General features: G+C 39.2%; 4 protein-coding genes across 4 annotated transcripts; all 4 read right to left on the bottom strand.

The window, feature by feature from the left end:
- Positions 1–241: 241 nt before the first annotated feature.
- Positions 242–1379, bottom strand: LOC119904606 (trace amine-associated receptor 13c-like). Its single transcript, XM_038721409.1, has 2 exons — positions 1207–1379; positions 242–1058 (listed from the first exon to the last, which is right to left on the bottom strand). The coding sequence occupies exons 1-2, from the start codon at positions 1377–1379 to the stop codon at positions 242–244; spliced, it is 990 nt and encodes a 329-aa protein (XP_038577337.1).
- Positions 1380–5021: 3642 nt separating this feature from the next.
- Positions 5022–6134, bottom strand: LOC119903474 (trace amine-associated receptor 13c-like). Its single transcript, XM_038719693.1, is given in 3 exon segments — positions 5022–5521; positions 5524–5837; positions 5962–6134. Coding segments are annotated over 3 exon segments (987 nt in total).
- Positions 6135–9497: 3363 nt separating this feature from the next.
- On the bottom strand, positions 9498–10663 carry LOC119904091 (trace amine-associated receptor 13c-like). Its single transcript, XM_038720490.1, has 2 exons — positions 10491–10663; positions 9498–10311 (listed from the first exon to the last, which is right to left on the bottom strand). Exons 1-2 carry the CDS (start codon positions 10661–10663, stop codon positions 9498–9500), a joined length of 987 nt encoding a protein of 328 aa, XP_038576418.1.
- Positions 10664–19032: 8369 nt separating this feature from the next.
- LOC119904359 (trace amine-associated receptor 13c-like) lies at positions 19033–20187 on the bottom strand. The gene is made up of 2 exons (XM_038720978.1): positions 20015–20187; positions 19033–19864 (listed from the first exon to the last, which is right to left on the bottom strand). The coding sequence occupies exons 1-2, from the start codon at positions 20185–20187 to the stop codon at positions 19051–19053; spliced, it is 987 nt and encodes a 328-aa protein (XP_038576906.1). The 3' UTR covers positions 19033–19050.
- Between the last annotated feature and the right edge of the window lie 2470 nt (positions 20188–22657).

The following is a 22657-nucleotide window of genomic DNA, read 5'->3' on the forward strand; positions in this document are numbered from 1 at the left end:
TTCTAAAAATATGGTGAAGGAAGTAGCATGACTAAAAATATTACTTCCGTAAATGATTGCAATGTTGAAGTAGATTCAATTTCTGTAACATATACAGAGATACTGTATATATTCTAAGATGTAAAACGCAACTGCCAGCTTACATTGCTGACTATTTCACCAGGTTTATGTGACACACAGTCCATACAATTAATTAAAATAAGCATGTTATTCATATACAGTGTCAATACACACGCTCTCTCTACAATATGTTGACCTCACAGGAGTCAGGCCGCAGTATCTCAAGTGTAACAATGAGTTTAAGACATTTTCTGAACCAGGGGTAGAAAAAGGCATAGATCACAGGGTTTAAACATGAATTAAAATAGAACAGACAGATCACAAAGGCAGCTGATGAAGCATTGAGCAAAGTATCCGGGGCCGAAAGGACAACAATGTAATATGGGCAGAAGCATATTAGAAAAACAACTACAACAACACCAAGAGTCCTGGCTGCTTTAATCTCAGATTTCTTAACATTTACTTTCACTGAACCCTGAAGTGTGACAGCTACAATATGAGACCGCATGGCACGAGCCTGAGACACAGCCACCACAAATACTCTCATATACAGAACTATGATGACAGTAACAGGACCGATAAAGAAAAATACCAGGTGAGCAAGTTCTGTAATGTTGTTACTGACAGCCACACATTCACCAGTGCAAGAAATAGCACTGCCTGGTTGTTCAAAGTTATCCTTAAGCACCAGAATTTGAAAGCTTACAGAAAATATCCAACACAGAGAAACACAGACTTGAACTCTTTTTTGAGTGACTTTGGTGGAGTAATGCAGAGGATGACAAATAGCCACGTAGCGGTTAGCACATATCAGCACCATATTTCCTACTGAGGTAGAGATAATTATATATGCAAAAAACAGATACAGAACACAGAGGAGGTCACCGAGGTACCAGCAGCCATCTATGAGCATAATCTGGAAGAACATGAGGAGGCCCACAAAGAAATCTGAGACAGCCAGAGAGAGAAGGAGGAGGTTGGTGGGGGTGTGGAGCTGCCTGGAGAGAGAGAGACAAGCAACACATATTAAATAGATCATTATTCATTATATTTGTAGGACACAAGCAGTGACTAAAATAATTTGACACTATTGTCCAGAAAAACATCTCTAAAATGTTGGGTTTTTTTGCAGTATGTCGTCCATACTTGAAGTGTGAGATAGAGATGATGACCAGCAGGTTCAGAGTTACGGTGAGCACAGTGATGGAGGAAAGTATAATGTAAGACATTATGACCTCAAAGTGAGAACGATTTGGCCTCTTGCAGGAAGTGTTGAGCAGTTGTGGAAAGCAGAGTTCAACTTCTTCCAGAGTCTCCATCATCACAGAAAGAAGAAGAAAAGCTGCTGAGCTCTGGCAGCTTTTTGACTAAAGCTCTCTGTAAAACAGCTGATTTAATTCTGTCCCTCCTCCCCTCTATGCTGTGTTTTTTCCTTTGAGGCAGAAAGTAATGTCTCTCATCCAGTCATTATCCTTGGCAGTTATCCTCTCCATTGCGATCGTCATCATTTGGCTCTGCATAGGACTCAGGCCCAAAGGAATCATCTTTCAGACTGCAGTCATATAGGTCAACAGATTAAATGTTTTGGATAAATGGACATATTGACTGATATCCAAAGTCAGTCAAATTAGATTTAGATTTTAATACCATACACTCTGACTTGGCCTATTCAAATAATCAAATAACGTGAAGAGGACCTCCATAAACTCAACAGAATGAACGTTTTGAATCTTAACTCAAAGAGTAAACCTGGTAAACCTGGAAATGCTTTCTTCCGGTTGCTCATTCACCTTACCTAACCTAATGTTTTTGCTGCCCAACTTAACAAACCTTGTAAAACCATCTCTATTTAACTGTTTCAGTCTAAATAACAAATGTATCTAAAACAATGTTGAGACTGAAGTAAAGGGAGCAAGTGTGAAGTTAAATTCTATCCCCAGAGGCAATCTGATGGCTTTTGACAATTAAAATCAATATTTAAATCTTTGCTGTTGTGCAAGCTCTCCTACCAGTATTATTATTTTTTATTTTTTTTCGAGAACAGCTGTTGCAGGCTGTGTCTAATGACACTACTGATGATTTAATCACTGTAACACTAATTGAAAGGGGATTGGGTGAATGGAAATGACAGCCATGTACAGTGCCTTGCGAAAGTATTCGGCCCCCTTGAACTTTTCAATCTTTTGCCACATTTCAGGCTTCAAACATAAAGATATAATACTGTAATTTTTTGTGAAGAATCAACAACAAGTGGGACACAATTATGAAGTGGAATGAAATTTATTGGATATTTCAAACCTTTTTAACAAATAAAAAACTGAAAAATTGGGCGTGCAAAATTATTCAGCCCCCTTAAGTTAATACTTTGTAGCGCCACCTTTTGCTGCGATTACAGCTGTAAGTCGCTTGGGGTACGTCTCTATCAGTTTTGCACATCGAGAGACTGAAATTTTTGCCCATTCCTCCTTGCAAAACAGCTCGAGCTCAGTGAGGTTGGATGGAGAGCGTTTGTGAACAGCAGTTTTCAGTTCTTTCCACAGATTCTTGATTGGATTCAGGTCTGGACTTTGACTTGGCCATTCTAACACCTGGATATGTTTATTTGTGAACCATTCCAGTGTAGATTTTGCTTTATGTTTTGGATCATTGTCTTGTTGGAAGACAAAACTCCGTCCCAGTCTCAGTGTCTTTTGCAGACTCCATCAGGTTTTCTTCCAGAATGGTCCTGTATTTGGCTCCATCCATCTTCCCATCAATTTTAACCATCTTCCCTGTTCCTGCTGAAAAAAAGCAGGCCCAAACCATGATGCTGCCACCACCATGTTTGACAGTGGGGATGGTGTGTTCAGGGTGATGAGCTGTGTTGCCTTTACGCCAAACATAACGTTTTGCATTGTTGCCTAAAAGTTCGATTTTGGTTTCATCTGACCAGAGCACCTTCTTCCACATGTTTGGTGTGTTAAAGAGACTTTTTATGGATATCTTTAAGAAATGGCTTTCTTCTTGCCACTCTTCCATAAAGGCCAGATTTGTGCAGTATACGACTGATTGTTGTCCTATGGACAGAGTCTCCCACCTCAGCTGTAGATCTCTGCAGTTCATCCAGAGTGATCATGGGCCTCTTGGCTGCATCTCTGATCAGTCTTCTCCTTGTATGAGCTGAAAGTTTAGAGGGACGGCCGGGTCTTCGTGGATTTGCAGTGGTCTGATACTCCTTCCATTTCAATATTATCGCTTGCACAGTGCTCCTTGGGATGTTTAAAGCTTGGGAAATCTTTTTGTATCCAAATACGGCTTTAAACTTTTCCACAACAGTATCTCGGACCTGCCTGGTGTGTTCCTTGTTTTTCATGATGCTCTCTGCGCTTTAAACGGACCTCTGAGACTATCACAGAGCAGGTGCATTTATACGGAGACTTGATTTCACACAGGTGGATTCTATTTATCATCATTAGTCATTTAGGTCAACATTGGATCATTCAGAGATCCTCACTGAACTTCTGGAGAGAGTTTGCTTCACTGAAAGTAAAGGGGCTGAATAATTTTGAACGCCCAATTTTTCAGTTTTTTATTTGTTAAAAAGGTTTGAAATATCCAATAAATTTCGTTCCACTTCATAATTGTGTCCCACTTGTTGTTGATTCTTCACAAAAAATTACAGTTTTATATCTTTATGTTTGAAGCCTGAAATGTGGCAAAAGGTCGAAAAGTTCAAGGGGGCCGAATACTTTCGCAAGGCACTGTATATTTAACACACACAATTTGATAGAACAAAGCACTGAACTGAACTTTTATATGATGACAAAATCATACTTAATGTGACAATAACAGTAAGTGCATCCCAAAAGTCTGATGATGAAATACAAGTTATGTAACAATCCATCCGGACTTATAGCATTTAGATATTATCATTTAATAGCAATAACAACAAGCCCACAGGTAAGCTTCATGTACTGACCCCAGTGTGTCACTTCTATGGTGAACAGGCCTCAGAGAATTGGACTGGCTGCAGCCAGGTTTCATACAGCTATTTACAGTATGACCCAATGGCTACTGTCCGTTGGCCTCATAGGATAATCCACTAAGCACATCATTCTCAACTCAGTCAAATTATCCAAAATATGCAATTTCATATTTAGTGTCAGTCATTTTGTGTCAGTTGTGATGATTAACTGTTGACACTACTGAAAAGCTAGATGCACAATAAGGTCATTATAGTCTAAAATCAGCCCATCCTCACCAGAAAAAAAGCCATATAGGTCGATTGTGCAGCATCTTAATACAACCCATATTTCAGTTTTTGTATGGCAGCGACCTCTAGTGGCAGAAGAAGTCAGAGGACGTATTATAAAGAGCTACAAAGTTAGGGTCAGATGGATGTGTCCAGGTTTGAGTTTCGGCTTGCTTCACGGAACAAATATAATACTTTTGTCACGTGACCTCTGCACCCAGTTCCAAAATCTGGTGGAAACCCTCAAACCAGAAGAGTGTAGTCTGTTACAGAAGCAGATTCATGCCATATTCAATAATCATCTTTTGGGTGTAATGTTAGATAGTCAACATACTTTTGTGTGTAGTATGTAAGGTAAAGCATGGCTATATATGTTACTTTTAACACACGTTTTTTTATTTCCATTTTAAAACTTTTTATAAATGAATACCTTTAGTTTAATTCAAAGACAAAATGGGGAATATATTAAACCCACTACGAATTGTCTAATAAATCTTATGCCCAAAGTTGTATTTTGTTTTCTAGCAAAAGTGCATGTGAAAGCCATTAATTTATGTAAACACCATTATCATGCAAAACACACTTAAGCACCCAAAATCTAATATAAACAGGTTATAAAATACCTCATTGCCATTGCAAGAACATATTTTGACTTCTTACAAACTTTTATTTTTTAATTCAGTACAATATGGCTGAGTACATTTTTAGTCACTACACAATCTCTCTTTCTCTACAATATGTTGGCCTCACAGGAGTCAGGCCGCAGTATCTCAAGTGTAACAATGAGTTTAATACATTTTCTGAACCAGGGGTAGAAAAAGGCATAGATCACAGGGTTAAGACATGAATTAAAATAGAACAGACCAATCACAAAGGCAGCTGATGAAGCATTGAGCAGAGCATCCGGGGCAGAAAGAACCACAACGTAATATGGGCAGAGGCATATTAGAAAAACAACTACAACAACACCAAGAGTCCTGGCTGCTTTGATCTCAGATTTCTTAACATTTACTTTCACTGAACCCTGAAGTGTGACAGCTACAATATGAGACCGCATGGCACGAGCCTGAGACACAGCCACCACAAATACTCTCATATACAGAACTATGATGACAATAACAGGACCGATAAAGGATAAAACCAGATCAACAAGTCCTCCAATGTAGTTGTCAACAACCACGCACTCACCAATGCAGGAAATAGAGCTGCGTGATTGTTCAAAGTTATCTTAAGCACCAGACTAGTAAAGATTATAGAACATATCCAACACAGAGAAACACAGACTTGAACTCTTTTTTGAGTGACTTTGGTGGAGTAATGCAGAGGATGACAAATAGCCACATAGCGGTCAGCACATATCAGCACCATATTTCCTACTGAGGTAGAAGTAATAATGTATCCAAGACAAAGATACAGAACACAGAGGAGGTCACCGAGGTACCAGCAGCCGTCTATGAGCATAATTTGAAAGAACATGAGGAGGCCCACAAAGAAATCTGAGACAGCCAGAGAGAGAAGGAGGAGGTTGGTGGGGGTGTGGAGCTGCCTGGAGAGAGAGAGACAAGCAACACACATTAAATACATCATTATTCATCAGGACACAAGCAGTGACTGAGACAATGACATTATTTTCCAGAAAGTCTAGTTTTTCATTTTTTTTTCGCCCATACCTGAAGTGTGAGATGGTCACGATGACCAGCAGGTTCAGAGTTGTGGTGAGCACAGTGATGGAGGACAGTATAATGTACGACATTATGACCTCAAAGTGAGAACGCTTTGGCCTCTTGCAGGACATGTTGAGGAGTTGTGGAAAGCAGAGTTCCACTTCTTCCAGAGTCTCCATCATCACAGAGAGAAGAAGAGAAGCTGCTGAGCTCTGGCAGCTTTTTGACCAAAGCTCTCTGTCAACTTAATTCTGTCCCTCCTCCCCTCTCTGTTGCATTTTTTCCCCCTTTGTAGCAGAGAATGACGTCTCTCATCCAATCATTATCCTTCGCAGACATCTTCTCCATGTCAATTGTTATCATTTTGCTCTGCACAGGATTTAGTCCCACAGGAATTATCTTTCAAACAGTAGTAACACTGAACAAAGTTATAAACGCAACACTTTTGTTTTTGCCCCCATTCATCATGAGCTGAACTCAAAGATCTAAGACTTTCTCTCTGTACACAAAAGGCCTATTTCTCTCAAATATTGTTCACAAATCTGTCAAAATCTGTGTTAGTGAGCACTTCTCCTTTGCCGAGATAATTCATCCACCTCACAGGTGTGGCATATTAAGATGCTGATCAGACAACATGGGTATTGCACAGGTGTGCCTTAGGCTGGCCACAATAAAAGACCAATGTATTTACAATTTTTTTTCAATTGCTAACAAGCGTTTACCTAAACTTAAGATACTTTATCAAAACTCTTAACACACACCTCACACAATTAGCCAAAATGTACATTTTCTGCTCAAAACCACATTTTGTTCTTTAAACACCAACTCTACATTTCAAAATGCAAAATAATCTTCTCTATATACACAAACTCTATCAAAACACAGCAAACCTGACTCAAAATCAAATCATTCTGTCAAAACACCAGCACATTTTCATTCCAAGAGGAACAGATCAATCAATCACAGCACAATTACTTTCTAAATATAAACATTTCTTACTAATATTTATTGTCACTTGTAGATCTTATACTGTATTGATGCTTTACTGATGCTTGTATGTTGTTCCTCAAATGTAAGTCACTTTGGATACAAGCGTCTGCCAAATGAATAATTGTAAATGTAAATACACAATTACATTGAAACAAAAAAATGCACAGTCCTTTTCTAATCCATATGATCTTCAGCATTTGGCCACACGTTCTCATCCACATCACATCTAATGTCATCTCTCGCTATGCACCTTGGATAGAAACACTTACTGGTTTAGCTACTCCTCTCTCTGGCCTTCTTCCTCTCCCTAGCCCAACTATTCTTCTCCCTTTTTTGGAGATTATATTTTCTTTCTCTCTCTCCTCTTCTGTGTTGGTCTGTATCCACACTGGATGAAGTCAACTCCAGAAAGTCCCCTTTTTACTGTATTGTGTATGTAATTGAAAGAACTTCAGTACCAGTTTATTTCTCTGGTTCAGATTGGATTTAGCTGTGGTTGATCTATTTAATCCAAATTACAATAAATCAGCCTTTTCTCAATATTTCAATGATATGTTCGTTCAGAAATGCTTATCAGCTGTTTCAATATAGATTTTGAGCCGCTATTGTAGAAGAAGAAGAGGCTTTATACATCATTTAAGGTTTTGAAAATTATATCTTAATTTCTGACATGTTGTGTGCTAGCATTTGTAAATAACACAAAAGCATCCATAGTTTTGGTATTGGGTAAGCTTGTACGTAAAGAAATGGGTTAATTGACTGCATATTTTGTGTGAACACGAATTGTGTTAATTGTATGGTATGAACAAACCGATGTGGGGCTAACTGTGTTAAGAGTTTTGAAAATGTGACTACAAATTGGACAAAAGGATGTTAGCGGTTGTAAACAAAAAACCTGTATATTCCTTTCCTTCTGACCTTTCATAGGAGACCAGAGTTATGCATTTAGGCCAAATGATTGAGGAGTTATTGCAGATTCAGTGTAGGTTATGGAAAAAGGTGGCCAACAGGTACTTAAGGTCTGGCACGCCTGTGACTGGAATGGTACTTACTAACACTCGTACAGGTTGTCTTGGGGGACATATAGTTTTGGGACAATTGACCTATTTTGTTTTTTTAGGTTTGAGAATGTGTTGTCTAAACATGTCTTTATCTGCATTATCCTTTGAGACCAATTACATAGACTGCACCCCTGTCAACAGCCATTTAGGTATCAATCCAAACACACATTGTATATCTATCCTAACCTCCTCTGGGGCATTGTTTTGCTCCAGTCTGCCCCTGTGCACACCTGCCACAGTATACTGTCTAGGACTGGACTGGACATGGGCTTCTTGTTGTTGTTGTTGTTAAAATGAAAATATCTAAATGCTGTATGACAAGATGAATTGTTACATAACTTGTATTCATCATTGTGAATTGAAATTAATTTTTCCATTCATCTGTCTCTGAAACCAGTCTTTTGGGATGCACTTATCGTCACATTATACATGACCTTTTCAAAATGTTAAAGTTTTGTTTCAATTAAATCAGTTTTTAGCAAAGAAATTTTTTATGATGGGCATTTAATTCAAAATTGAAATTAATTTACCATCTAATCAACACCTGGGAGGAGATATTTAAAGGATTTATAACAATTAACTGTATTTTTAGTTAGGGTTTGTGACATGAGAGACAGGACATTGAATCACACAAAATCACAAAAATTTCAAGGATAACACAATAAAGTCAAAGGCTTATGTTTTAGTGTGGTCCTTGATGTAAAGACAGTGGTGCAAGAGCTCAGGTAACTCATACTACTAACAATGCAACACAATAAAAGGTATCATCATAAATGGGTGGTTAAAAGTAAATCTGGTTAAATTCACAATACTGTACTTCTTAAATTTAAACACATTTATTTTGATTCACAGGGTGTATCACAATATGTTTACTATAAAATGAGGGTGGTATACCGATAAACGACAATATTGAAATCCATAAAAAAAATATTAATATTGATAGTATATTGATAATGCATTATAGAAATCTATTGAGTCTAGTACAAGTACTATGTCAACTTTTGTGTACTTTTTGTCATGATTTGGGCTAGGCTCCTTGGTTCTATGTAAGAAAAATGTTAATGCTAAACAGCATAAAGTTGTGGTTTAGACAATAGTGTGCTTCCAAAATTGTGGAAACAGTTTGGAGAAGACCCTTTACAGTTGTAATATGACATTGCTCCCATGAACAAAGCCAGGTCCATTAAGAAATGGTTTTCTAAGTTTGGTGTGGAGGAACATTGACTGCACAGACACTGACTTCAATCCCATCCAACACCTTTGACATGAACAGGATTGACGAGACCTGATCACTTAACATCAGAGGACGACCTCACTGATTCTCTTGCATCTACTAATCTATGGTAGATTCGTTGTTAAAACTTATAACTGTGCGTTTAACTTCTCTCTTAAGAAGCAAAGAGAAGCGTGGGTTTGCTTTACACAAACTTTTTTTTTTAAATTCAGTACAATATGGCTGAGTATATTTTAATAACTACACTCTCTCTCTCTCTACAATATGTAGGCCACACAGGAGTCAGGCCGCAGTATCTCAAGTGTAACAATCAGTTTAAGACATTTTCTGAACCAGGGATAGAAAAAGGCATAGATCAGAGGGTTTAAACATGAATTAAAATAGAACAGACAGATCACAAAGGATGATGAAGAATTGAGCAAAGCATCCGGGGCTGTAAGGACCACAATGTAATATGGGCAGAGGCATATTAGAAAAACAAATACAACAACAGCAAGAGTCCTGGCTGCTTTAATCTCAGATTTCTTAACATTTACTTTCACTGAACCCTGAAGTGTGACAGCTACAATATGAGACCGCATGGCACGAGCCTGAGACACAGCCACCACAAATACTCTCATATACAGAACTATGATGACAATAACAGGACCGATAAAGGATAAAATCAGATCAGCAAGTTCTGCAATGTTGTTACTGACAGCCACACACTCACCAGTGCAAGAAATAGAGCTGCCTGGTTGTTCCAAGTTATTCTTAAGCACCAGACTTTGAAAGATTACAGAACATATCCAACACAGAGAAACACAGACTTGAACTCTTTTTTGAGTGACTTTGGTGGAGTAATGCAGAGGATGACAAATAGCCACGTAGCGGTCAGCACATATCAGCACCATATTTCCTACTGAGGTAGAAGTAATAATGTATGCTAGATACAGATACAGAACACAGAGGAGGTCACCGAGGTACCAGCAGCCGTCTATGAGCATAATTTGAAAGAACATGAGGAGGCCCACAAAGAAATCTGAGACAGCCAGAGAGAGAAGGAAGAGGTTGGTGGGGGTGTGGAGCTGCCTGGAGAGAGAGAGAGAGAGAGAGAGAGAGAGAGACAAGCAACACACATTAAATAGATCATTATTCATTATATTTGTAGGACACAAGCAGTGATTGAAATAATTTTACACTATTTTCCAGAAAAAAACATCTCTAAAATGTTTTTAATGTTGTTTTTTTTTGCAGTATGTCATCCATACTTGAAGTGTGAGATAGAGATGATGACCAGCAGGTTCAGAGTTGTGGTGAGCACAGTGATGGAGGACAGTATCGTGTAAGACATTATGATCTCAAAGTGAGAACGCTTTGGCCTCTTGCAGGAAGTGTTGAGCAGTTGTGGAAAGCAGAGTTCAACTTCTTCCAGAGTCTCCATCATCACAGAGAGAAGAAGAGAAGCTGCTGAGCTCTGGCAGCTTTTTGACCAAAGTAATATAGCTGATTTAATTCTGTCCCTCCTCCCTCTCTGTTGCGTTTTTTTCCTTTGTAGCAGAGAATGACGTCACTTATCCAATTATTACCCTCTGCAGTAATGCTCTTTATTTCGATTGTTATTTTGCTCTACACAGTACTTAGTCCCACAGGAATCATCTTTCAGAATGCAGTCATATAGTTCAACAGATTAAAGGTTAAAGTCAGTCAATTTAGATTTAGATTTTAATACTGCTTATATACTCTGACTTAGTTTAAATTCAAATAATGTCTATAGGACTTCCATGAACATATGCATAAATGTTTATTATCTTGACATAAAGAGGGGCTTACCTATAAACCTGGCAATGTAACTTTCACCAGCCTTTTGGGTCAAAAACTGCAGGGCCATTTTTAATTCCCAGTGCATCCCTGGGAATGGCAGGCACTTTGGTTGCATAGCAGGAAGATTGTTTGGGTTCTAATGATGCTGGCAGAGATTAGGTGATGGGACGAGCCAGATTTTACCAAATAAGCTGTGGTTAAGGTATGGTTAAGTTGCCCAACTAAAACACTTGTTTACGTAAGGTGACCTTTAAAGGTCCTAGAGTTGGTACAACAGCAACAAAAGAGACGAGTTTCAGCAGCAATCAAGACAGAGGGTTCAGTGTCACTTAAATAATGTGCAGCCTGGACTCTTGGTGGTTTTGTATTTGTTTTTCTGATAAGCCTCTGCCCATTTTACATTGTGGTCCTTACAGCCCAGGATGCTTTGATCAGTGCTTCATCTGATGCCTTTGTGATATGTCTATGCTATTTTAATTTATGTCTAAACCCTCTGATCTATGCCTTTTTCTACCCCTGGATCAGAAATTATCTTAAACTCATTGGTAACATTTTAGATACCGCAGCCTGACTCCTATGAAGCCAACAAACCGTAGAGAGACTGTAGTGACATAAATATACTTAGCCATATTGTAATGAATTACAGTTTGTGTTTAGTTTTGTTCTATTTGCTGCTTCTCTTTGTCTCTAGGGTTCGTACAGTTTTAAAGAGTAAAATTCAAGCACTTTCAAGGTACCTAGAACATTTCCAAACTCCTTAAGCCTTTATCATCACATCTAAATTGTTACTATAAATGCAATAATAAAAAATAAAGTTTACAGAATTCCTTTATCCCCACAGCAATTATGTGTTGATTATTTAATGCTTGCTAATTAGTAAAGAGTCAACAGAGGACATATTTAGCTTGGAATGAATGTGGCTCCTCTCCAAAGCCATGTTTTATATTTTTTTGTTAGCCACCCAGTTGTCATTAAAGGAACTGCAAGGCATGTCGCTAAAGCCATGACAAAATTAGTAGCTCTAGTAGCTGATGAGCAGGTAGTTAGCTAGCTACCTTCTACATGGACGCACGATCAACATCAACAGTCCACTGCAGCATATCATATACAAGCAAAATCGCTGTTTTGCGTACAATACAATAGACACGGCTTTTCCAAAGGGTGTATATGTGACGCATGAGATGTGATCAGGTTGAGACTGCACACCCAAACACAAGAAAAGCAATCTAGTGTATGCTGTCCAATGCAGTGAAGACCGCACAGATCTGTCTATTGGGGAAACTAAACAACCACGACACAAACGCATGGCTCAACACAGAAGGGCCTCACTCCTCCTCAAGACTCAGCAGTTTACTTACATCTGAAGGACAAAGGACACTCTTTTGTGAAACACCAGGTGCACATTTTAAGACAGAGAGGACAGATGGTTTGAAAGAGGTGTCAAGGAAGCCATTTACACCCGATGAATAAATTTTGGTAATGATTGATGAAAGTGGGTGTGGCTTATTATAACAAATGTACATTTCTCATTCCAAACTTCAAAAAAATCTAGGGAAATCATCTGTACATCCTACAGAGCTGCAATCTATGGTCAATTTAGAGGTATGTCAGAAAATGCAAGCATCTATATTTCCACAAGTCCTTGTTAAAATTGAGACAGACATTCTCTGGATGGCAGATAAGTGTTTTGAACGGTTTTAGGATCGGTCAAAAGATGAGTTCACAGACATATTCAATAATTTCAACTGTATACACAACATTTCTTTTTTGCTCAGTGTAGGCTCAAATGACAATATACACAAATCCAGCAATATGATGTGAGATATTTTTCAGAATTTATTATCATCATTGTGACTGTTGTTAAGTGTTTTAGGTATAAACTGAGAAAAATACTTTTCTGGCAGATGTGAGGTCCAGGGTTCAAATCCCCTGGTGGGCAAAGAAAGTGGTAAGTCAAACTTTGCCTATTGTACTTTTAATAGGGCAGTATGTAGTTTTCAGTGGCTACTAGCGGTGCGGTTTCAAAGTGGTCATATTATGCTCATTTTCAGGTTCATAATCTTATTAAGGGGTTGTACCAGAACAGGTTTACATGGTTTCATTTTCAAAAAACACCATATTTTTTGTCATAGTGCACATTGCTGCAGCTCCTCTTTTCACCCTGTGTGTTGAACACACGTTTTAGCAATGGAGCGATGCATCTCACTTCTAAAAGATCTTTGCTGGGAGTTGCACATGCGCAGTACCTAGTTAAGGACTACTAGCAAATCAGAAACAGAGTAGGGCGGGCCCTGAAAAGCTGGTAAACATGGCTTCAGTTTAGCTGTAAATGTTCCTCTTTCAGAGTGGTGAGTTATTAATCTGTAACAAAAGTATCTTTCATCCATAAAGTTTTAACTGAGCTCTGTCTCTACATCACACTAACAACTTTATGTCCATTGACTGCCTGGAAGATAGCTAGTGTTTGGAAGGGAGAGGAGAGGCAGCTGGCGGATTTCTTGTCACCATGTGCTGCAGCTCAGAGTGTTTTTCCACCTTTGTTTTTTTGAGGGCATGTCAGACTAGCCGCTAGGCATAAAGCGGAAGAAAAGGCTGAACTACAAACAAGCTGTTTCAAGGCAGTTCAGAGCAGTGTTTTCTGTGGGAGATGGGAACTCCCTTGGGGTGGACTCTGGGCTTTTTCAGTATTAGATTATTGCCACACTTTATAACAGTTTAACTGCAGAAACTAACGTTACTGTAGTGGATGGATCTTCCTGTGTTGATGTCCTACGCTGTTTTGTTGCAGTATTGTATATTATGTGGGTCACGTAAGTTACAGTGAGTGAGAGGTGGCGAAGCTGTGCAACTTACCTGAGTATCAGTAAAACCACAATAATTCTAAATTGAACATTACAAAGCAAACAGCGGCACATCCAAGCTAATGTCACATTGGCTGCCTGCATCACTATAGGTAAACAAATCGCTTCACATTGGCTTGGTAGCATTACATCCTTTCTTGTGGGGTAAATCAACACTTTGACATAGTACCAGTGGTACACCAGATAGCAATATGGGTAGCGTTAACTGGTGAAGTACTGTGAAAAGCAATAAAACTTTGCACCAGATAACGTTAGCAACTGCTTGCCATTAGCCAGCAAGCTAACGTGACTGTCTTTTTGACGCCAGCCTTTCTGCTGTTGATTGTTTTCACCTGACAACATCTGAATTTCTATTGGTCTGATGGCATAAGCAGAGATAGTGTGATGATAATGGACACGAACAAACAATAACTGTACATGTACTGGCAGATTTCAGCAGCTCTTATCAAATGAAACAGTCCCTTCACTCATGGTTTCAATGATAAACCACCACAAGACTGACAATTACCAACAAACACACTATGTTCTAAGGAGACACATTTTAATAAACATAAATCATAAAGTAACATTTGTATTTCTAACAAATGGCAAACTTATTAGTACATTTTAACAAAACTCCCTTCACCCTCATGCAGCATGGGAATTCTGAGGGATGGGCATAGGCTGCGTGTGCGCAACGGTTTATTTACGGCGTCAACTTCCACTGGAAGCCTCTCAGAAGCATTTCAGCAGCGCAGCGTGTAGCCTGCCCCACTTTGACTTGTTTTTAATTGTCCATTTTGTGCTTCAACTACATTCTTCAAAGCTCTCGTTTCTCGTTTTAACGGGTGCATCTAGGAACTACTGCAGGGAAGATTTCAGAATAAGTGATTAGTGTTTGCTTTTTGTGCTGCTACTATGATTAAGTAGGCTACGAAGTAAAAATGTTTCTTTTTTGTCTGATTTATTTGACTGTATATATTGTTGATGTATGATCGGAAGTCTGTAATGGATATTTTATTTTGAAAAATTCACCGTTTCTCTGCCGTTTCTGTGTCTGACTTCCTGCCCAGTTCATCTGCGCTGTGCTGCTTGACGCTGGGATGCTTCCTGGTCCAGTCTATGGATGCACTGCAGCGCTTCTGGTGTGAGCACAAACATTTAGTAGAATGGCTGCTCCGGCAGCAGCGAAGCAGACAGACTCTGTGGACTTTCGGAGTGAGTCCGGGGTCATGTAAACTTGGTTAATATGACTTGTAGCAGGTGGGCCCACGATGAAGCTCCGCCCCCATTGTGCTGACTGTCTAGCTCCGCCCCCGTCTGATGGGCTTCAGCACATAAACCTTTATAGCTGTATTTATCCTAACATGGAGTTTACGTTGAGTCTGTGATGTGCTGGGAGCTGGTCGTTTTATGGTGTTAGTGGACTGCATTTGGTTAGCTGCGGTGTTGTCGCTGTAGTCGGAGATAGACTCTGGAGCGAGGCACAGGGCTACATCCCGACCCGATACCTTCACATTAAAAGCAGAATAGTGGCTGTTCCAAGCAACAGAGAAAACAGGAGTGTGGTTCATTTCACAGCGACACTACAGCCATTTGACGAAAAGGGAAATAAAAAGTGATTTCATTGAAAAACTACATATAACCATTTAAATTACAAAAAAACAAACTCTTTAAACAGTTTTGTGCAGCAAAAACCATGAAACTACCACCCACTGCACTGGCACATATGACTGATATTGTGAGAATCATGTTTGCGTTTTTGCAATTACCTCAAACGGCTTGGCTTAGAGTCAAAGATCTTTAATGATTTTATTCTGAGCCAGCTGTGTAATTGCACGTGCAACAAATCCGTGGCCGGGTGTTTGGCTGGCTGCTGATGTTCTGCGAGTTGCAAATGAGCGGGTGAACCTTTTTATGGAACTTTTCATGAAGCTGCTCTTCATCTGACTGCTAAACCCTACATTTGAGCTGGCCTATTGCTGGATTTAAATCTCAGGGGACAGCTTTATTTCTTACTCCCCCCTCTGTTGTTGGCTCTTCTTTCCTTCTCTCTTGATGCTGGATTTAACGTTTTGACGACTATCAATTACACAATTATGCTGATTTTATTTCTTTGTCTGCCATTGTCCTGCCAGGATAGCTGCGTACACCATTCATTTGCAACGGGAGTTTACGATCTTTCACCAAATGGGCAACTCACAACTAACTTTTCAGTGTACAAATAATTGATCATATAAAAAATGTCTTCCATCATGCTTTGCTGGTGTTTGAATCAGTTATTTCTCACCGTTGCCAGAGGACTTTCTCCCATCATAAAGCTTCTTTTAATGTCAAAAAGTCTCTCTGACAAAAATTTATTTTATTGCTTTTATTTGTCCCTGGTAACATCAATGTAGGCCTAAACGCAGGTCCTCTGTCTGATTCTGAGAGCGTATATAATATCCAGTGTTGGACATACATCTAAGCTACTTCTATTTTTTATAGTTAGGTCATTATATATATATATATATATATATATATATATATATATATGAAGGCACACACAGTAGGCTATAGGCCTAGTTTATATTGAACTAATTTCATATTCCACAGTAGCAATAGAAGAAAGACTAAAAACCTGCTCCAAATAGTGTGTGTGTGCGCTAAATCAGGCACACAGAAACTCTCCTACTTGGTGCCATATCATTGACTTGACATCAACTTAATTATTACATTATTAATTAATTATATATTTTTTATTGTTTATATGTGAATTTGTGCTCTGGCAACATTGCAACCTAAACATTCATGGCAATGGGTGAGAAAGAGAGAGAGAGAGAAATCTCTCATCTCATCCATGGTAACATGGTTTCTGCCACTACATATCAAAGTTTCCTCCTCACTAGAGGAAGAGGTGGCCACGCTGGACCCTGATCCTTCCCACAAGCGGTGTTACAATAACTATCACAATAGAAAGTAAACTCAGTCGCGTGTGTCTTTACTCCCCTGCAGCAAAGTTGCAGACATCAGCCCAAGGATCGGTATGTGATGTCACCGTCACAGGAAGCGCTTCTGCCAGCTGCATGTACAGGTCTGTGTGTGGCGGTGGCGTCACTTACTGATCCTTCAGAAATGCTTGGGAAAATGTAGCGTGTGGGGAAGCTACCGCGCTACTCGGTCAATAAAAGAGCTTCATTACTGAAAAGTTATTTGATTCAGAAAAAATAGCGACGCTACCACCAAGCTACTGAGAAATGTAGTTAAACTAGTAACAGCGCTACTTGTTTATGCTTGCTAACCCAGACATTGTTGTGATCTCAGAAACATTCAGGTTTAAACAGTCTGCCCCGATGATGTCATAGATTTTGAGGGTTACAATGTTTTTAGATCGGAAAGGGTGTGCAGCTGCTGTTGCTAATTATGTATCACAAAGGTTTCAAGTGTCTGTTTTACTTTCTCAGTCGAACCCAAGACTATTTGAACTTCTAACCCTACACATTGGGGCTGGAAGTGCCCGATTTACAATTATTGGTTGTTATACGCCTCCCTCTGCTGTTAGTGAAACAGTGCCGAATCTAACTGAATGTTAACTGAATAAATCAGAATTGATTCTAATTGGTGATTTAAATTGGGACTGGCTTAGTGACAAATCAGAGAATTTCAAGCTGTCTTGTAAATCTCTAAATTTAGTACAGCTTTATGGGCCCATCTTGGCTGCCAAGTGGCATGACTAAAAAGACCAGGCTCCTATCTGAATGAATGGGGAGAGAGCCAGAACTGCACTTTTACTGGTCACCGGGGGAAAAAAAACTACATGAATAGAATCTGATAAAAATCGCTGAAAAAGTTTGACAACTTTGCCCCAAAAAAAGGTTTAAAAAGCGTTTTCCCGACCGGTTATACATCTACTAGGCATGCGTCACCACTTGCGCGCATGTGCAGTAGAAGAATAACAGACCCTTACATCAGTAGAACTACACGATTGGCTGAAATATGCTTTGGCTGTTAAAAGCAGATGATTGGTTTTCTAGAGGGAAACCACACACATTGGCTATAGCCAATTCTCTAAGGAGGCTTTTGGACCTTCCTCAACTGGTTCAGACTTTTGTACTTTTCAGTTCGATGTGAACCAAAGTTTCAGGTGTGAAATCTCCACGATCCGGACCAAACTGATGAAATTTGGTCCGACAAAAAGAGGTAGTCTGGATCAGACTGAACCATGGTTTGGTTCATTTCTAGTGTGAAAGCATTTTTTGGATGGTTCAGACTTTCAGATTATTCACAGGAAGTTCCATCTCTAACTTCGAGAAGCTCTTGAAAACTCATTTCTTCTGAGAACACTTTCTCTTATAACACCTATAACCCCTAATATGCACCTGCTGTGCTCCTCTTTCTCTATATCCTTACAACTAGCTTGACTTGATTGCACTATTTTTTTAACTCTGATTGCTTCTCCTAGATATCTACTCCATTGATGCATAATGCGTTAATAGCTCTTACTAGTATGATTGTTGCTCCTACAAGAAATCTATTGTTACTTGTAGATCTCCTACTTTACTGATGTGTGTTTGTCGTTTCTCAAATGTAAATCGCTTTGGACAAAAACCACACTACCATGAGTAAATGTAAATGTAAGCCTCCGCCTTATCAGCAGTGGGTTGTAAAATATGTTCTGCTGTCTAGTCCCTAATAGCATTTAGATGGGGGGGGGTGCATAAACCTCACTTGGACTTGTGCACTAACTCTTTATCCCAAAGCCATATTTTGTTTCCTAACAAAAGTGCATTGAGAAACATAATGTTCTGTAAACACCATTAATTATCACTCAAATTGCACTTAAGCAAATAAAATTTTGTTGCCATTTATATAATGTATTACATTACTGTGCATTTTACTTCTCTCTTAAACAACCACTGAGAAGCACCAGCACTCATTTTCTCCTTCCCTAAATATATGACAATATACAACAGACAATTATATAAATTGCCCTTTAAAGCTCTCTATTTCCACGCGTTTGTGACATGCAGTCCAGCAATAAATGCAAAGAGAAGCACATGTTCACTTTACACAAACTTGTATGTTTTTATTGATAACAATGTTGAAGTATATTTTTCTTAGCAAAAGTATTTTTGGTCAGCGCTCTCTCTCTCTCTCTCTCTCTCTCTCTCTCTCTCTCTCTGTCTCTCTACAATATGTTGGCCTCACAGGAGTCAGGCCGCAGTATCTCAAGTGTAACAATGAGTTTAATACATTTTCTGAACCAGGGGTAGAAAAAGGCATAGATAATTGGGTTTAAACATGAATTAAAATATAACATACATATCACAAAGGATGATGAAGCATTGATAATAGCATCCTGGGCACCAAGGACCACAATGTAATATGGGCAGAGGCATATTAGAAAAACAACTACAACAACACCAAGAGTCCTGGCTGCTTTGATCTCAGATTTCTTAACATTTACTTTCCCTGAACGCTGAAGTGTGACAGCTACAATATGAGACCGCATGGCACGAGCCTGAGACACAGCCACCACAAATACTCTCATATACAGAACTATGATGACAATAACAGGACCGATAAAGGATAAAATCAGATCAGCAAGTTCTGCAATGTAGTTACTGACAGCCACACACTCACCAGTGCAAGAAATAGAGCTGCCTGGTTGTTCAAAGTTATCCTTAAGCACCAGTATTTGAAAGATTATAGAACATATCCAACACAGAGAAACACAGACTTGAACTCTTTTTTGAGTGACTTTGGTGGAGTAATGCAGAGGATGACAAATAGCCACATAGCGGTCAGCACATATCAGCACCATATTTCCTACTGAGGTAGAGGTAATAATGTATCCTAGACAAGTATACAGCATACAAATGAATGTACCGAGGTACCAGCAACCATCTATGAGCATAATTTGAAAGAACATGAGGAGGCCCACAAAGAAATCTGAGACAGCCAGAGAGAGAAGGAGGAGGTTGGTGGGGGTGTGGAGCTGCCTGGAGAGAGAGAGACAAGCAACACATATTAAATAACTTGTGAATAATGATATTTATAGGACACAAGCAGTAACGCAAAATAATGACACTATTTTCCAGAAAAACATCAATAAATTTTGTTTTCAATTCCATGCAGTATGTTTCCCATACTTGAAGTGTGAGATGGTGATGATGACCAGCAGGTTCAGAGTTGTGCTGAGCACAGTGATGGAGGACAGTATAATGTACGACATTATAATCTCAAAGTGAGAACGCTTTGGCCTCTTACAGGACATGTTGAGGAGTTGTGGAAAGCAGAGTTCAACTTCTTCCAGAGTCTCCATCATCACAGAGAGAAGAAGAGAAGCTGCTGAGCTCTGGCAGCATTTTGATCAAAGTTCTCTGTAATACAGCTGATTTATTTCTGTCCTTCCTTCCCTCTCTGCTGTGTTTTTTTCCCTTTGTAGCAAAGAATGACGTCTCTCATCCAATCATTTTCCTTTGCAGTCCTCCTCTCTATTTCAGTCATTGTCATTGCTGTGTTCTGCACAGGAGTCAGTCCCACAGGAATCACCTTTCAGACTGCAGTCATATAGTACAACAGATTAAAGGTTTTGGATAAATGGAGTCTAATTGGACAATTTAGATTTTAATTCTAACCCAAACTCAATGTGTAGAGGACCTCCATGAACTCAACAGAAGAAATGTTTTTAATCTTGACTTAAAGATTCACTCTCCCAACTCGCTTGTGGCTTTGATTTAAGTCAATGGTACGGTCCCCAAGACTCACTTGTTCAGAGTTCTCCTGGACCCTGCATAGCCTCCTGCATTTACCACTTCTGGTTTAATACAATATTTTTACAGGGATGTATCATCATGATATCACATCCATATGTAGTTTCAACAACAGCTTTAACAGTAAAGAATTGGTTTTGTGTAAAATATATAATAATATAATCCAGCTGTAACAAGATCTTTTCATTAACAGGTGCCTCTGTAAGAGAGTTCCCAGTGTTGTGAGGTTCCAAGAATATTGCTCTGGATTCCACAACTTTAACAACCGTGTTTTTAAAAACACTGCCATTGTGTGAGCTGTTGTTTGGTTTGCCGGTAAGGCGGACATAAATACTTTGTGTGATATACTAGCAATTATATGTAAAACACGCAAGGATATCCACCATTGTAAATCACAATGATATCAACCCTTCACATGGAGGAAAGTGTGTGCTCCACTAACAACTTTGAACAAATGCATTTACAATGTTACATGGTTTACTAGTAGGAACATCTGTGGCAAACCCATACTGCACATCTGTTCACCACTCCACTTTGGCACCATAGATAGGAGAGTACACCAGACTTGGAAACATTCTCCCAAAAACTGAGGTCAAAAAGGCAATGAAACGAAAACCTGATGACATCAAGAATGCACCCAAAAAGATAAATGAGTAAATGAAGGTATACATTGTGCTAATGTTACTGTGACTATATAGACATGGCATTCATGCGTTTTTGTACAAACTTCTGAAAGTTGTGGGTGTTAATTTTTGATACAAGATGTTACATGATGTAATGTGTACTTCATCTGATTTTAATGGGTCTTTTTAATTTACAGTCTCAATAAAAAAAGGAACTCCAGGACACTTGTAAAGCCACTGCTGATTGTCACGAGGTCTCAACTATGACTATGCTGGGAGGGTCTGTGTGTGGTTGTCTGTGTTTTGTTACTTTCTGTTTCTGAGTGTGTGAGGCTGGCTGGTGTGTTTTGGTTTTTCTGTCGCTCGGCCTCTCTCTCTTCCTTGTGGCTACCTAGTCTCTACCTTTGCAGTTTGACAGGAGGTGTGACTGGTGGGGAAGCATGGGGCTGGCTCACTCACCTGTCTGGCAGACTGATTAGCACACCTGATCCATATCATGTCGTTCTGTGCTGCTTCATAAGCCCTGCAGTTCTCCTCAGCCTTCGCTGGATTGTTATGTTGTATAGAGTAGGTCTTTTGCTGGCACCCAGCCTTGTTGTGGCCATTGTTCTCTGTTATGCCTTGTGATTAACTTCATCTTTGTCTTAGGTTTTCTTAGTCTGGAGAGGACGCCTTCCCTTATGCCTGTGCTGCCCTTGCAATGCGGTCTCTTGAGCAAAGCTAGACAGCCAGTTAACATTCAAAAGTCCTCCAATAAACACACAAGGCTTGACTTTTCTTGTATTTTACTGAAGTGGTTTCCGCTTTTGGTTTGTTTTGTAAAACTGAAACATAACAGAATAAGAATATATATCAGTATCCAAACATGAACATATGCATACAGAGACTACATCTGATACATATAACTATGTTACTACACAATCCCTATCAAAGTGTAAAACACGCACTGTAGCCTACTGTATACAACATGTGATTACGCCTCCTGTATGAGAACACAGTTCACCTACCACAACATCTACAAGTCACAAAACAATTAAGGAACAGGCTAGCTACTGCTGTGCTGCTAGCTAACAGAGCATATGTTTTACCAAAGCATAAAAACGTGTCTACATGACATTCTTTGCAAATGCAAGTGATTGAAAATGATTTATTACTTACAGGCACATAGTCTCCAAGGCAGAAGCGGATCAGATATACTTTCAGCAACATGAATCCAGCACTGTCTATCTTGCCTGTCTGTCTTCAACTGAAGAGTGTGCTTCACTAAATTATTAACTCTGACCAGTAGAGGGCAGCAACCAGCATGAACCCCTGTAATTTAACCATTAAGCTCAGTATTCAACTATTATCTTAACTTTAAAGACGGCACAATGCCCATACCTGCCTGTTTTTTCTG

Source organism: Micropterus salmoides, unplaced genomic scaffold, assembly GCF_014851395.1.
Source record: "Micropterus salmoides isolate LMB-PRFRI ecotype aquatic unplaced genomic scaffold, ASM1485139v1 Ms_hic_scaffold_15, whole genome shotgun sequence".
Taxonomy (NCBI): Eukaryota; Metazoa; Chordata; class Actinopteri; order Centrarchiformes; family Centrarchidae; genus Micropterus; species Micropterus salmoides.